We start from the raw sequence: 16,833 nt of genomic DNA, 5'->3' as shown, positions 1-16,833 counted from the left end.
TGAGGGAGGGGTGGAGGTGGGGGCAGACTGGGAGAGGAAGAGGTAATTTGTTGCAATTAATTACACAGTGAGTGTGGCTTTGTTGTGTGGGAGAGCATTTTATCTGTTGGACTTCTTCCTGCGCCAGCCTGTGATGCTATTTGGCTGATTTATCGACTGGCTCTGCCGGAGGGCCTGTGCGCTCGCTCTCACGTGCTCCATAATGTTATCCACGCACCCATGCGGTGTGCAGACTGAGTGACAAGGCACACTTTGTCGGAAAGGCCGTTTCTATTAAGTGCAGACACACATTTTGGTTATATCTCTCGGACGGAAACATTTTGTCATTCAACAACTCCAGAGGTTGGACCCCTCCTCTTCTTTTTCAGTCCTTCTTTATGTCACAGCAGATCGTAGCAGAAAATGCTGGGATGCAAACAGTTACCATTCGGTCAAACACTTAAAATTAGCTGATGTTTATAGCATGAGCCAATGAGGGGGCATCAGGGTCATCACACGCACACTTGTAAAACACTGTTACAAGTACTAAAGATTTTTTTCCCCCCACTTATAAATGTATGATAGGATTTATATGTGAATTACATAGCAACCCCCTTCCACCTCGTACATTCAGTCCTCTCTGAGTAAGATGGACATGCAAGCATGTGACAATATTTTTTGTCCTCGTGTGTGTTAGTTCCGCAGGAGGTCTGACAGATGGATCAAGTAGCCGAAAGGGATCCTTCAGTATTCTGAATGGCTAACACTGTCACATGACACATGCATGGCGCGTTTGTTATTCAGGCTGCAGAAGAGCACGTTTATGATCGTGGCAGCTTTCACACACTGGGAGAGAGCAAGGTTGCACAACACAAGGGGTGGACATTACGTTTTAATGTCTCTCTTCCATGTTGATGATGGAATAGCATGGTTGATTCTCATACGCTGTCTGTTGCCTCATCGTCAAATGTAACAAATCAAAGTATGTTGTATGGATTACTAAAAATGTTGTTTCATATATATCTTTAATATTGTTCAGGAGTTTAAAAATAAATAAATCATTATTTAATCTGTTATTGAGATAACTATTTTGCTCATTCATTATTAGGTCCACAACTGATGAATAAATAAATGCACTCTGACCAACTACTTATAGTTCTTCTTAGTTATATTCTTGGAGCAGGCTTCATAAGCAATAAAAAAACATTCTACAACTTTAAAGCCCAAGAAATGAAGCATTATTAAACAATAATGCTGCCCCTTCGGCAAGTGACACAAAGAGGAGATTGTCAAAAAGTTGTAAAACATTTGAAACATTAATGGGTTCTAAATTCCTAATTTTATTGAATACTTCTTGTCTCCGACTACACATTTTTTTTATACAAAGAAGTATTTTCATACACACGACACCAACAAGCATGTTGATAAATAACTCACAGAACACAACATAAAATGACTACTACAGTAGTCACAATATCTCTCTTAAATAAAAAGAGATAAACATCACATTCGGAGTGAGAGAACTGTAGGACAAAATTACATTGTGGGGTGTCAAGACATTCAAAATGCACTCGACATTGACATGTCCCCCTTCTGAGGTGTTATATTTACATACATATATGAATGCTCACAAGATGTATTCAGATATGTGCAGATTGGGTTGTGGAACAAATGTCCTGGATAAATGGCGATTAAAATGCTCAGACGCTTAATTGCCATGTGACTTTGGAGTCACACACAGTAAAGATTCTCTTAAAACATTGTTGATTGGAACACGGAAGGATAGACATGTGAGTTGAGCCCATAATGTACCTTATACACATTTGTCACAGTTTTATCAAAAAAAAAAAAAATGTAAAGGTCCGCCTGCTACTTTATATCTCGATGGCCCAGCGTCCCATAGCCGTTCATGTGAGACATTTTCAGATGCTCGTTGGATGTCAGCTCCTCTTCAAGGAGGTTGTTTTTGGTGGCAAACATTTGACTGATTTCCATGAAGGTTTTATTCTTGGTCTCGGGAATGATGAAGATGGTGTAGACGGCCACTCCCAGGCATATTGCACAGAAGATGAGGTAACAGTAAGGACCGGTTGCCAGCTGTGGAGGACACATGAAGGGGAAAAAATATATATATTGCAGTGTGGCCACGTTGTTCTACTCTATCCCGCCGGCTGTATTATTATAACTGTCTTATCTCACGTGTTGAGAAAAATGCTTTGTTACAGCTGCAGCAGTTGTGAAAGGGCCATATAAATAAAGTTGAGTGAACAGGTCATGCGTAACTGTTTTAATTGTTGTTCATCGTTGTTTATGTATAGTAAAAAAAACACTAATATTCAAAGAAATAAGATGCCAAACCTTTGAACATTTTGTTTGGTTTGTACCATTTTATACATGCTAACAAATAGGCGTAATCATCGTCAAAGTAGAAGAACTCTGTTTTCATGGACGACCCATGCGGGAATGCTTTTAGTTTGTTTTATGTAGTGTCGGCCCAAACTTGGTTGTACCCGTTTGGGGATTTCCCTGACTACTCAGCGCCATATTGGCTATTCCAACATAGCGAGGTTGTGTCCTTTGCCTGACGCACCTTACAATATGGTGGATGGAGGTCAGTCTAAAGTTTGGCGCGTTCCATTTCCCTAAAAAGTAAGTGCTGGGAATGCCATGCTAGAATTAAGCTGGTGACCATCATTCAAGCTTTTCTCATGCTTGCCTTGTCCGAATATAAACAACAAACATGCAACCTTCATACACGGCGGATGAAGAGGAAATAAGATGCAGAAGGGGTGCCTCTAACGCTTTGCCAGTGTGAGGACCTCAGTTCAAGATCATTGACCCCCAACATCCTCTGGACACACAGCTGTGGTGTCCTTGAGCAAGACAATGACATACTGGACTGCCCTCAAGCCATTTCAGTTGTCCTTCGTTGTTACAATGTGTGCCTTTAACGATGTGTGTAAGCCGTGTCCACTACTGTGATAGGTCAAATGCAGAGGTGCAGATCTTATGCGTGAAGATAATAAATAAAGATTATTATTCTACTCTGTTTTACAAAAAGTAAAAGGGTATTCGTCACAGCTTATATAGACTGGTGTCTTTTTTTTTTTTTGGTCTGCGTGTGTGTTTGTCTCCCTGTCTTTCTTTAAGTTTCTACTCGAACAGAGTAGGAGATCATGCTGAACATGGAATGCATTTGCACAATATTTCTGCATCACAAAGCCCCAGTTCAAATAGAGATCTGTTAGGAACACACAAATGGAGTTACAAGACATGCAGATGAGAATGAGTTAGAGCAGTGTTTACCAACCTTTGTTGACCCATAGCACACCCTTAAAAATGCTGGGTTGAAAACAACCCAACTTGGGTTAAAAATTGGACCGACCCAGGTGGCCAAAACAACCCAACCATTGTTTTTTTTTTTGCAAAACACATTTAAATCAACTTTATAAGATGTGATAATTTAGTCACAGACGTTCCCAAAAAGTGGTATGCTTTTCTTTCAGAAATAAAGGAATGACATTGGGTTCAAAATGCACAAAGCTGTAAACTGTTACTTTGCCTTGCTGGGAGCTAAGCAACTAATTCTCTGAGTTTAGAATTGCCCCAGTCGGAATATAAGATCACTCTCTCGTTTTGGTTAATGTTGCAAGACAAGTATGCTCTTAACAATCTGTTAAATGTGTGTTGTGTTAAGTAATTCATTTTCAGACTTGACCCAATAGCCCATACTATGCTACCGTCGTTTGATTTGACAGCCAAGCAAAAGTGAAACTCGCAATCGCCACGATGGACAATTTAGAGCAGCGGTTACCACTGGCAGCCCCCAAGTAATGAATCACACACAGACCTGTTCTAAAAACAGCTCACCAGAGAAATTACACTCCCGATTGCCTAATAATGATTCAATCATTGTGGATAATGAATGTGAGAAATCATTAAACTGATCAGTGTCTTCACATAGATTCAGATTATTTACTTAAATATGATCATTTAAAGTAATTCGAGCAAATCTGTTATTTCCAAAGTGTGGATCAAAATGGTAGCCCTTCATAAGAAATAGTATCTCACTAGTTTTGTGGTTCTGAAATGTAATTCCTTAGCATTTGCATCTACCAAAAGGGTTTCCAATAAATTTTTTGGGATAGTTTTATGTCAACTCGTGAAGTTCACCAGATCAAATTGAAACCTTCACATGCAAGCCAATGTCTTTAGATCAATAATGAAGAGTAAAAAAATGAAAGTGTTCTGACCTCAAGAAAGGGAAAGACAAAGCCAATGGTGAAGTTAGATAACCAGTTGAGACAACCTCCCATTGTGTAGGCTGCTGGTCTGTGCGATTGTTTGAACAGCTCCGCCGTGATCAGGAAGGGCACGCCGGCTACGAGAGATTGTGAAAAATGTCAGATTTCTTAATCTGATAGCACTTCAGAAGATACCAGTTTTACTCAGCAGACAGTCTGTCTGCCTTGTGGTAAATAAAGTGAGTTATCACAGACAGTTTGGTACTATAAAATTTAATCGGCAAATAGTTTTCCAGAAATTAAAGCAGTGACTTTTCTTAACTAAAAATAAACGCAATAAAAACATTCCGTTATGCTCCTTTTCCAAAATTTAATTTATTTTGTGACGAGGAGGACATTTTCCAAGTTGGAAATGGGCCAAACCACAAGAAAACCACCTTAGTCAGTAATTTTTTTTTCAGATTGTCTGTTGGCTTTAAATACACAATTCTTCATTGTTAAAAGTGATGAAGGAGAAAGATGCATTTTCTCTCCAATGCTCCGATAAGTATTACAAATGCCGTCCTCGTTATCTGCGCATGATAATTGCGCAGATGAAGGTTTAATATTGTCGGGCTAATAACTAGGCTGTAATTTGTCAACATCTGCGGTATGTATGGGAGGCGTCACGGTGCGTGCAGGCTTTAGTCTGACGGAAGCTGCATTCATCATGCCGAGCTGATGAACAATGAGCCATTAAAAGTCTAATTGCGGCAACACAAACCCTCGTCTGTGCGCCGAAGTATAGATTTTTGCCTGCTTGACGAATGACGTCGTGTATGCCGGATTCTCCCCAATTCATCATCCTCGCAGGTCCGCTCAACATGGCTTCCAATGTTGTAAATGATTGCCTCTTAATTCACTTCACTCAACTCTTTCTCTTGTATAAATGACTGTGGGAATGGATGTAGTGTGGCACTTAAGACTTCCTAATTTACAAGACTAATGAAATACAATATCTGTGTGCAGGCGAGATGGAGAAAGAGAGAGGGAGGGGATGGCGTTGGCTCTATCATGTCCAGGAGGAGGCAGTGTTACCTTGCGCACAGGACATGACCCACTAGTTGGCCTAAAATTGGGCGGCTTGAACCCAAATGTTAAGTATCTGGAGTCATCCTACAGTCTTGCATGAACAATTTAAAGAATATATACACCACATTGACAACTGTGGGATTGTCCCACAAAATCTGCAAAATAACTGCTCCTGTAGTTAATATTTTTAACAAATCAATACATCACAAATGTATCTATAGGTCACTGGAATCGCCGTAATTCCCGGACTACAAGTTGCTGCTTTATAATCTAATTAGAATTCAACTGAATGACCAAATAGAATGAAAATTCCGTTTACTTGTGACTTGATCTATTCTGATCTGCTGTTGACATGCACCACTACATTAATCAGAACAGTCGTTCTACACCCATGTGACACGGGGGAGATCAATGTAAACATCACGTGATTTATCTAGTTGAGTTGAAGTGCATCAAAAACAATGTCACTACCCATTAAAAAAAAGAAGTATGCACTGACTAGTCGCAGCGATCAATGACTTTTCTGGGAGGCTCCTGTGTCTAGCAATGTTCAAATGTTTATGGAAATTATTATTATTTTTAAAACCATCTGTGAGACATGTTTCTTTGTACATATCCCATTATAAAGTGGAGACCCACGGCAATATGTACACATTTTTGTGTGTGTCTAAATTGAGCTATTGCGGCCTCAAATCAGGTGCGTTTTGTAGTCCAGAAATTACGGTATTATAATAATAAAAACACATTTTGCGCTTGAAATAAAATGTACGGTGATGGGGTGGATGGATGACTGCAGTTGTCAGTCGGAATGTTGAAATTAACATTTTGTGGATTAACATTTTAGACAAAGTGGTACTGTTGAGTGCAGTGTTTACATTAATTTTGCTGCACAATGAAATTAGTGGCAATGTTCTTTCGAAATAGGCTGTTATAATATTGAGTCTGCGTTTTGTTTTCAAGCCACAGATCAAAGTGGAAAAAGAAAAAGTCATTTTATGAACTGTAAGGGAAGACGATAAGCAAAAATATAAAGTAGAAACAATTGTCGCTGATTGGTACTTTGATATAGTATTCACCTGGACCGATGCAGAAGCCAGCAATAATCCCAACCACGCAGCCCACGCTGATGTAGCGCATAAAGGACAGCTGCTCCTATAATTGGTCAAGCAAGTCATCATATTAAAGTTAAAAACTATGATTGAAGTGGTGAAATCAAATGTTGGTGTACCTGGAAGAGGACCGACACAGTGATCCCAACACAGCAGAGGCTCATGAAGATGTAACCACCAATCATCAGAGGTCTCCGACCTACACGCTCAATTGCAAAACACTGCAAGATAGGAAACAAGGTGGTCATCAACTGTCTGCTTTAAACATAAGCATCTAATTCATTTGTCTGCATCTAACAAATAAATCTATTGATTATTTCCTCTGTAAAACAACCATACTACACAATACAATGTTTTCCTCTGTTATTCATATGTGGCAGGTTTTCTTAGCATGTGCGCACTCACACCCAGCATTCCGGAAATGACCTCGATGGCTCCAGTTCCCACTGTGGTATACTGAATATGGGGTTCTGGAATTCCAGCATTCTTGAATATATCATTTGTGTAGAACCAAATCTGAAATTGAGAATAACAAGACAACTTCATGTGAAAAGTCTCATTTGCATGCATTTCATCCCTTTGAAATTAATTTGTGTATTGTCATTAATAACATTCTGCTGATGCAACATTCATCTCTTAGATGAAAACGGACAATAGAACCAAATGATTAAGAGTCAAGGAATGAGTTTGTGAACTCCATCCTTAAGTTTTAGACTAATTTTTCAAGATGAGCAGAGCAAGCAGTGAGTGAACTCAAACAGCTCCAAGGCTGATGTCAACCCTCAAGGTGCAGCACAAGGCTGGCAGGCACCCTGAGGGCTCCTGGCACTTGCCTGCAAGCACTCATCTGAATCTTCTGAACCCACCTGTCCTCTAAGCTCCATTTGGATCCCGATTATAACTTTGCTGTCAAGTAAAAGGTGAGCCGCATACTGCTGTGAATATCATAAAACTGAAGGTCACGATCCAAATTTAACATTCAAAGGAAAGGGTAAAGAATATAAAGTTAATGTCATTCATGTTTTATAAGCATGTTCCCTCCTTTGGTTTCTAACACGTCCAATTAACAAGAAAGTAGCCTGTAAAGTGGCAGATGGAATATGGCATAAGAAACTCCAATTTTAATAGCTGCCAACAGCACGTTTCAGGCATCCGTGTGAAGTGTGCATGTTCTGCCTTTAGTACATGTGGCACTCACTTTTATTTACCGTATTTTCTGGACTATAAGGCGCACCAAATAACCTAACATTTTCTCAAAAGCCAACAGTGTGCCTCATAGTCCGGTGCGCCTTATATAAGGACAAAGTTTTAAAATGGGCCATTCATTGAAGGTGCACCTAATAGTCCGGTGCGCCTTATAGTCCGGAAAATACGGTATTTGAGTAGAATTAAGCTAACTTAACCATGCACAATCTTTAGAATGTTTCTGACGTTCTTTTCATATTAGCATTGTTTTTGAAGTACTGTACATCTTATGTGCGTATACGTGAAACACTGTATATGTAGTATAACTACATACACTGTATATGTAGTATAACTATGTACATATACAGTACATCCGTTCTTTCCACTCAGCTGGTTTTTCCATTTTCTCTGCTCAGCTTTTCCTTTTTGTGCCAGCTGGTATAAAGAAGGAAGGAGAGTTTCTTCTTTCTAAGCGCAACATCCTGAGACTGTACACTCAGCAGACAAGGGAGTCTTGATGACATGAATCAAGAAAATGGTCCCCAGTGATGAACAGCTAAGTGAATGCCTCAAGAGCAGAAACCCCACGATGACAAGCAAAACTAATGTGAACCACTAATGTAGAGGGGTACAGTGGATAGGGAAGACCAAACGCTAGTAAGTGAGACACAGTAACAGAAACATCTGTCAAGAATTGGCAGCAATTATGTTTAGGGGTAGAAGTGGGCTTGATCTGTCCAAGTCCTGCTTCTCAAGTAAGTTACGACACGATAAGTTGCATAGGAAATAGATGGCTGGATGGAACTCGCATGTGTTCATTATGAATGCTTGAAAATGTAAAACACGCTCCATGTTCATGTTCCGGTGTGGCAGTCTGGAACATCTGGGACTGGCAGACCCAGCGGGGTGTACCCCTGCTGGGATTTTGTTGTAGCGCGTGCCTGAAGCTTCCACTGGCACAGTGCAGTGAGTGTTGCCTGTATGTAGATGTATCAACCCTCCAATGGGGGCCAGCGCTCTGAGAGGAGACCTGAAGATAATGAGGCGTGGTTGTTTGCCCCCTGCTTAGTGGGACTGTGATATATGGACAGGAAGGCATACAGATGGAGGGAGCACAGCAGGGAGCTGCCATAATAACTGCGCAAACATGAGCGAGTCAATCCAACTTTCCTCGACTCACCGCATCAATGCCAGACAGCTGCATGCCGATGTTGACCACCACAATGGTGATGACTTGCCAGCGAACGCAGCGGTCCATAAGGAGTCCACACACAGATACAGTCTGGGTGGAGGACAAAGAACGTTGTTCCTCCTGCATCTCCTCCACCTCCAACTGGATGTTGCCTTTAGCGCGGAACCACTTGAGAGCTGGAGGATAGAAGACATAGCATTTTAAATCTGATAGATAAAAGAACTATTTTAGTCAGACATCCTGCAAACCGATCGCTTATCAAGGCAAACAGTGATGTCATTCTTAGAAAAGAACTCACGTGGGATATAATATGTAACGAGTCCAGTCATCTTAATGAGGACAAGTATAGAAAATGGATCATTCCAAACCTGCAATGGTGGCGTGAACATTTCCTTTTTCTATCAACAGGTACCGTGGGCTCTCCGGAAACCATGGCAACAGCATCAGCTGGACCAGGGTTGGAAATACTATCAGGGACATGAGCAGAGGCCAGTGCTCTTCCTGTAAGGAATCAGCAGCTCAAACGTACAGTAGAAGACTCATGTTGAACACCGTTATGTCAGTACCTTTCCCATCAGCTCTTGGAGCCCCAGGACCTGAGCAATGAAGACCCCAAGACAAATATGGATGCTCGGAATAAGACCCAGGAAACCTCGTACATTCTTGGGAGCAATCTCACCAAGGTACATTGGCACAACACTGAGAGAGATACCTGTTCCATCAAAGAGAGAGTTTCAATGCTCTTTTTCAATTTGATGATATTAGACATATTTTCCGATTTTCTTTTTTAATGACGTAATCCTGATAATACGGCATGCTTTTGGAATTCGGGGTACAGATGGTCTTACCGGAATGTACTCCAACAATGAAGCGCCCGATGATGACCATGGCTGGTGCCCTCCATGCTCTGCTGAGGCCCATAAGACCTCCTCCAACAAACACAAGCACAGTTGATCGCACCAACGTCCCCTTCCTGTTCAGACACATACATTTTGATTGAACAATAGGTGTTTTTAGCCACCAAATTGTAAAGTGTTTGATATTGACTATGACACCATTAACACACTGACCTTCCATACTTGGTTACGAGTCTGCCCACTAACAAGGCTCCAATCATTCCACCAATAGCAAAGATAGACACAGTGAGGGAATATAAGACTGTGAGGTGCCTCTCATCTGGAATCCAGTTATAATTTTCTTGAAGTGTCTCGTTGTAGAAGTTTTTGATGTACTGGTGGAGGAAAAGAAGTTACTCATGCTACGACTATTCGAGCCACCAAGCAGTCAAGGCAATATAAAACGATGACAAACAAGCACAATCACATCAGTACACCAAATATAGTATAAAGATAGTGCCCATCGAATTCAACCATCATCATCTTAATAAGATTTAGTTAGAAACTGCACAAATAGTGCAACAATAAATGAAACGGGTGACACAATTGCAGTAAATTTTACTGTAATTGTATCGCCAGTAGGTGCAAATATTGCTGAAAAACACTTCACATGAGTTTCATCTAAAAGAAATCGACACTATAATTCAGAATGTGAGATGATTCACACATCCTGAATGAAATAAAATAAGGACCACACTCAACATTACATAAAATAAAAGCAAATGTTTCCACTTTGAGTTGAGTAGATTTTTGTGTTCTGTTACAATTCTCCTTGCCAATGAACTGATACTGTTGGAAAGCCTGTTTGTTTTCCTTTTACATATTTGAAGAGCTCTCTTCCAAAAGAAGATAAATGTGATCTTGCATGACAATCATTGTGTAAAGAACATATTAGCTCCTCTATTAACCAATGAATTGTTTGAACAGGCAAAATATATTTGTTTGTAAAATGTTCAATATGAATAAAGAAATGTCATGCTGTCATGTCAATGTCACGTTTCCCTAAAAAATAAAACTGTATTTATGTACTGTACAGTGCAATGGAAAACAGCTCTTTATATAATGCACTTGAACATAATGTTTGTGGAAGGTCCCTATTGTGTCTTGAGGTTTGATAAAAGGATCAGAGAGTGAAAACACTAACATGGTGACTAACCAATGAGCGGTGACTGTGATTTTAGGTCCATAGAATCCATTACGTGACAGCAACCTATAATATGGCAACGGCCCGTAACGTAATAAATTTACCTTTTTAAAAAAAAAAAAAAAAAAAAAGCCCATAACCTAACAACTGTTCAATACTGTAATAAAGGTCTTGGACCTATAATGTAACAACTTACCTTTGACCAATACCGTAATAACATTGGCTGTTTTACATTATTGGCCTGGTAAAATAAATAAATAAATAAATAAATAAATAAATAAAACTCTTTTCAAATGTTATAACGGAGCCCATGATGTAATAAGACACTAATATCACCTAATTTTTTTTTTTCATTTATAGAAAATGGATGAATGGATTGAATCAAGGTTTTTTGGGATCAAGGTTTTCTCTTGCCTATCACTCAACCAAGTTTCTTCAAAATTTTGGAAATGTTTTTCTGTAAGTCAGATGAAGATCACAACAATAAAACAGACTGGTGGATGAATGGATGGATGGATGGAGAGATAGATGGAATAATAAAAAGTTGCGTGATTCCATCATCTCAAGAGCAAGTGAGGTCAGCAACACAAAAAAAGTGTGGCTTGGACAACACTGGTGTAACAAATGCATAATGAACCCTACAAGTCACATGTACCGTGGTTAAAGCTTTGTCCTAATCACATTAACCGCATGTCGATTAGTAATATTGCATGACCTGTAGGTCTTTGGGATCTTGTCCTTGACATGTGGTGCGTAAAAATAAGAAGCTGCTTCTCTGCAATTAGCTTTGCCACACAAAAAAAGAAAAGTCATGAGATGTTACCACGAATGGTCAGATATATAAGTATATTTTATCCATGAACCATTCAGCATTTTGTTTATCTATTTTATATATATGTATATCAGGGTGATGACCTCAGAGCTGGAGCAACATGATAGGATTTAACTGCAGTGCTTTGGTTAAATATGGTACAGCAAAGCACACAATGCTTAGAAAATGACCTGGAATTTTCACATTTATTAAGATAACTTTATTCTTGGCTGCACTTGTGATTATTACGTTTCCCTCTTGGTTACAATCTCACCTCTGACTTTTTAATGTGGAAGTTACGTGTTCCCTCTGTGATTGTGGATGTTCTCCTGCTACTCAGGATCTCTTTCACACGCCGAAAACATGCATGTTGGATTACTGAAGACTAGAAATTAGGGATCGACAGAAGGTTTTTATGCCAATATTTGAAAGACTATAAAACAGATTAGCGATTGATACGAAGAATACATAAATAAAAATGTTTCTTCACTTCCACTAATATGCAAATTAAAGATATAACATTTGACTGTTTTACAATACTTTGCCCATCAGTACCAGATTTTTAAACAGAGCAAAATTTGAGGACAAAACCATGCAAAAATAAAAGCATTCGAAATATTTCTGAAATTATTTCACGAAATTAAAACTAAATTAACTTATAAATAGAAATACTTCTATCTTGTACTTGGTGCTGCAAACTGGAGGTAGGTTATTGTTTAGGTGGAACAACTTGAAAACCTTAGCAACGAAGATAAACAAAAGATGGGCAAACGAAGAACATGTTGCCAGGCACACGTGACCGAGTTTTTGTCATGTTCAAATTCAAATTCAGTGTGTATGTACTGTTTTATGAGAGACTAATGGAATAATAAGTGGCCAAATTTGGGCCGATGTTGATTATTGTGAAAAGAGCTCTGATTCAATCGGTTGGGCACCACTAGAAATAAATGTGAATGGTGCGAAAGATTGCTTGTTTTTATTTGTCTGGTGGTCAGTCCAGGGTACATTACTGCACTTCAACTGTAATATGCTCCAGCATGTCTGTCACCCTGAACTGGATAATCAGTACAGATGATGGTGATAACAACTAGAGCTTAATCAAAATGACAAAGAATATAAGAAAGTACTACATTTAGTGCAGTACGCTAACCATGAAGCCCAGAAGTTTCAGTATGGGGTGAAATGGAAACCGTTCTCAGTTCTCTCCGGTTGAGCACCGTATCAAATCAAGCATTGACGGGTTGATCAAGACACAGAATGGAAGCGCTTTTCAATTTAACATGCAAGGCCGCATGACCCGGCATGACAACTGGATACAACGTCTTGACATGTTTGCTTCAAATGGTGTTGGTTCATAAGAGGTATTTGAGGTTTTCTAAGGGATTAGGCATTAAAAGAATGGAAACATCTGCAGCAGTCATACAAACCTCTGCAGGCGAGTTGACCACAGCAAGATTGAATCCATAGAGCATGGAACTACCAAACGACGCCAGAAAAGCCACCGCCAGCAGTGACTTTGAGAGGTTCTGAGTAGAAGACAAAAATTTAAAACACATTAAATATAAAGGATTTTTTTCCAGCAAACATGAGACGTACAGTAACTTATTCCCAGTACGAGCAAACTCATACATACATTTTCTTAATGTGGGGAAGCTTTTTTTTAATTACTTCTATAGGCTATTTATGAGGCCACGTTTGGTCTTGTGTTGACATTGTAAATTGGCAACAACTCACAAGAAAGTTGAAAAGGTTACCAGAAATATCTGTCTGTCCAGCAGGATGTCAGTCAGTCAAATGAAACAAGATGGCATTCAAATCTGAAAGCTTGATTAATGTTAGTTGTACTAAGTTCATCTTGTTTTTCTTCATTAATGTTGCAATGGAATTCGCTGCTTTTGTCAGTTTATTCAATCAGATGTCACCAGGATAAGAACTACACCCAAAAACTAAAAATGAAAATCAGAAAGCTCAGTAAACTGCTTTCCCATAAGGTTTACTCTTTTGAAGTCAATCTTCAAATTTTCTGTCTTCATATCATTTGATGGATTGAAGCTATATTTACATCACGTTTCCTGTGTAAGACCTTTCTCCTTGGAGACACAGAGATTGAACACACAGGAAGCAGAGGCCTTATCTGGTCATACAATTCATCCATAGACATAAAGAAACTTAATTTAGCAACAAAAAGCCTGCTGGAGCGTCACTACAACACGTGGGGTGCTACAGGATAATGTTGCCCAGTCAGCATTTAATTTAACTTCATAAGCGGCAACATGAGTGCTTTTATTTTAAGAGGACACATTTCCACATATTCTTGTTTTTTGTTACTGTTTAAGTCAGTATTTTCCCCCTTTGTGTCTGAGTTTGTTTTTCAGGTTTTTCCCATTATTTACCCTCCTTTAAACAGTTTGCTGAAAGTAATGCAAGTGTTTGAACACAAAACAGTGACATGCAAGTTTCAATTATCTCCACCAGGTTCTAACTTTCTTCATCACATGTGATATTTCAGTACTCACCGAGTTGAATTTTGCATCGTTTAACACCAACAGTTCCTCCACCATTTCGACGGTGCAAAGCAAGTCCCCCCGTAAGAAATAAGGAGAATGTGAAATTCATGACCAACTTTATTAGGACACGCACATTTGTACTTCCCCGCCGCTGTGACACTGACGGGGGCGTGTTGGGGGCGGAAGGTGGTTCAACTCCAACTCGTCATGTCACGTGGTACAACAACGCGTGTTTCGTCATTCCATTCTATTATTGAGGCAACAGACAATATTTTAACATTGAAAAATCTCACAAAACATCCCTAAACCTAGTGACACATGCACTGAGAAAAGACAAAAATATATTAGAACAGACTCAATGGATAGCTTCACTGGTAAAAACAGATATACAGTTATCCCTCATTTATCGCGGATAATTGGTTCCAAAAACCACCCGCGATAAGTGAAATCCGCGAAGTACGGTCACTAACAAGAAGTACTGGGCAGGCTAACGAGTTGGCGGAAAGATGCTAATTCGCGATCGTGCTAACACGCGAAAACGGACTTCTAAAGGAATGTAAACAAACATTTGGAGCAATACTACATTATTCTAAATGTTAGACACATGTTTCCTCAATTTAGAAGTTTTATTTTGACTTTTAGATGTTTTTTTTAATTTTTTAAAAAAATCCGCGATGTAGTGAAGCCGCAATAAACGAAACGCAAAATAGCGAGGGATCACTGTACTGTCAGAATGCAACATGATGAAATTTTTTGACAATTTGATGACATTTCTAACACCAAGAAATTATTGCAGTACATAATAAATGCTCATTGTATGAGCAATCTTCTCAGTTGTTGTTCATCAAGGCCAAGAACATTTTCTCGACTGGCCTTAGTGTTATTAGAAGCACTGATTTACTGTAAATTCACGACCGAAATTTAAATATTTGTTTCTTCAGATCATATTTATTGATTCACAACAGTCTATTTTTTTTATTGATTGAACTTTGAAGACTCATTTTTATTCTTTGGCTTTTGACTGACTTTTGAATGTTACTGTTCTGCTATTGTATATTATTTTTTGTTTCAATGTACTATTTTCGCTGTCTTTGTGGTTGTCCCATTGCTATATGTGAAGCGTATTGTATTGTATTTTCTAATAGAAAATACAAATAAAAAGCAATAGATGCTTATACATTATTTAAAAATATGTTATTCTATCATTGTTGTTTTTTCCATTCTGATATTTTAGCCTCTATGTATTGCCATGTTAATCTAATTTGTCCAAGCCTTCAGAATCAGTAATCATAACTGTAAAGTATTTTCTTTAATTCTGTTTTTTCATGTTATTGTATAAATATTGATTCCGAACTGCTCCAGATGCTGTAGGTGGCACAGTTATTCACTATTATATTACATTTTTGCAAAATGTTGATGGTTTCCAATTCCATGATTGTAATGATGTGCTACTGAGTTATGTGACATGTCTTAAATACCGATGAGTGGTGACTGAAAAACTCCCCGTGATCTCAAATTTTAGACAGAAAACTAGTTATTGAAGAAAAGTTAAGTTTGTCTTCTTTACATTATTCTCTATGAATAAGTTGTTCCGCTTAATGTGTGGCTGCATCATTGTCCTCAAAAGACAATCGATTGTACAGTCTTCTGACTGAATAAACTGACATTTGTTTTCTGCACATGACTGTCTTGCGTGAGGTGGCATGTGGAGGCCTCCTAATGGCCTCCTTTAGTTCCACTGCTCAGAACTTCCCATATGACTAGCCATCACCACTCTGCAGTAGCTTTATGATTTGCTCTTTAGTTTTTCGTACAGCATACACGACCTCTGCAGGAGAAAATATGGTTGCACAATGACATTTTTCATCAGTGGCACTTTCAGAATGCATGCTGTGTTTTTTCTTTATTCTACAAGGGGAAACATAACATAGTTGCTGTAGGGAATTCATTTTAAACATGGCAACTATTGGCCCTGACTGATGGATCTATAAATCAGACGCAGTCCCAGGTTCTCACACAATCGGTGAGCTAATTCCCTAAATCTTCTGGATTTCTTGTCATCCATCAGACTTTGTAGCCCCAGCCAGTCATCTGAGCCTTCCACACAAGTGAAATTCTTTGTGCCTTCTTATGTGTCTCATTGTGAAATATTTGCAATGTCATGCTGCTTTGGCGTGTAACATCAATCACATTTGCTGCGAAAAAGGGCAAAATGTACACGTATAGTAACATTTGATGAAGAGAGTCCTTTAACCCTATCCTACATAAGTCAGTAACCCTCCATGCTAGATGTCAATTTTGTTATGCAACAATAAGAGGTGATTCCCTCCTGCGTTTATCAAAATGCTAAATCAGCGCAAAATAGTTCAATCATTAGGACTTTCCCACTGTATCCGCCATTGAGTTGATTTAGGATGACCAAATTTCAGATGGGTGTGATATTGGCAAGATTTCTACCAGTAATTTGAGTAGCAAGAAATAATTATCTGATTTCTCTAAAAAAAAAATTGCATAACTCCAATAAAAGATGACTTGATATCGATACACGTGTTTTGATATGATTCAATCTTATCCAAAAGTTTGAATCATTCGATGTGATTGATTGCATCATTAAATTGCCTTAATTTCACTCACAGAGCAACCTCAAACTGAAATTAATGCTAAAAATAAACTAAATAGGCTTTCTTATTTAAAT

At 38.8% G+C, this 16,833-nt stretch overlaps 1 protein-coding gene across 1 annotated transcript; it reads right to left on the bottom strand.

Moving 5' to 3' along the window:
• Positions 1 to 1,114: 1,114 nt before the first annotated feature.
• On the bottom strand, positions 1,115 to 14,322 carry slc2a15b (solute carrier family 2 member 15b). The gene is made up of 12 exons (XM_088374567.1): positions 14,148 to 14,322; positions 13,059 to 13,157; positions 9,851 to 10,011; positions 9,629 to 9,753; positions 9,347 to 9,492; positions 9,149 to 9,281; positions 8,769 to 8,956; positions 6,809 to 6,919; positions 6,523 to 6,624; positions 6,371 to 6,446; positions 4,233 to 4,360; positions 1,115 to 2,076 (listed from the first exon to the last, which is right to left on the bottom strand). Exons 1-12 carry the CDS (start codon positions 14,190 to 14,192, stop codon positions 1,849 to 1,851), a joined length of 1,542 nt encoding a protein of 513 aa, XP_088230693.1. The 5' UTR covers positions 14,193 to 14,322; the 3' UTR covers positions 1,115 to 1,848.
• Between the last annotated feature and the right edge of the window lie 2,511 nt (positions 14,323 to 16,833).

The sequence above is a fragment of the Syngnathus floridae genome, chromosome 4 (assembly GCF_059516105.1).
Source record: "Syngnathus floridae isolate MCC-2025c chromosome 4, RoL_Sflo_1.0, whole genome shotgun sequence".
Classification (NCBI taxonomy): domain Eukaryota; kingdom Metazoa; phylum Chordata; class Actinopteri; order Syngnathiformes; family Syngnathidae; genus Syngnathus; species Syngnathus floridae.
Note: the sequence above shows the minus strand (reverse complement) of the source record. Positions and strands in the feature narration are given on the sequence as shown.

Bases quoted from the DNA above. Each gene is read 5' to 3' on its own strand.
- slc2a15b (XM_088374567.1), bottom strand. From the start codon at position 14,192: ATGGTGGAGGAACTGTTGGTGTTAAACGATGCAAAATTCAACTCG. The intron at 9,754-9,850 runs GTCAGTGTGTTA...GTGTCTGAACAG, and splicing joins CTCGTAACCAAGTATGGAAG to GAAGGGGACGTTGGTGCGAT. The intron at 9,282-9,346 runs GTACTGACATAA...GATTCCTTACAG, and splicing joins TCCAAGAGCTGATGGGAAAG to GAAGAGCACTGGCCTCTGCT.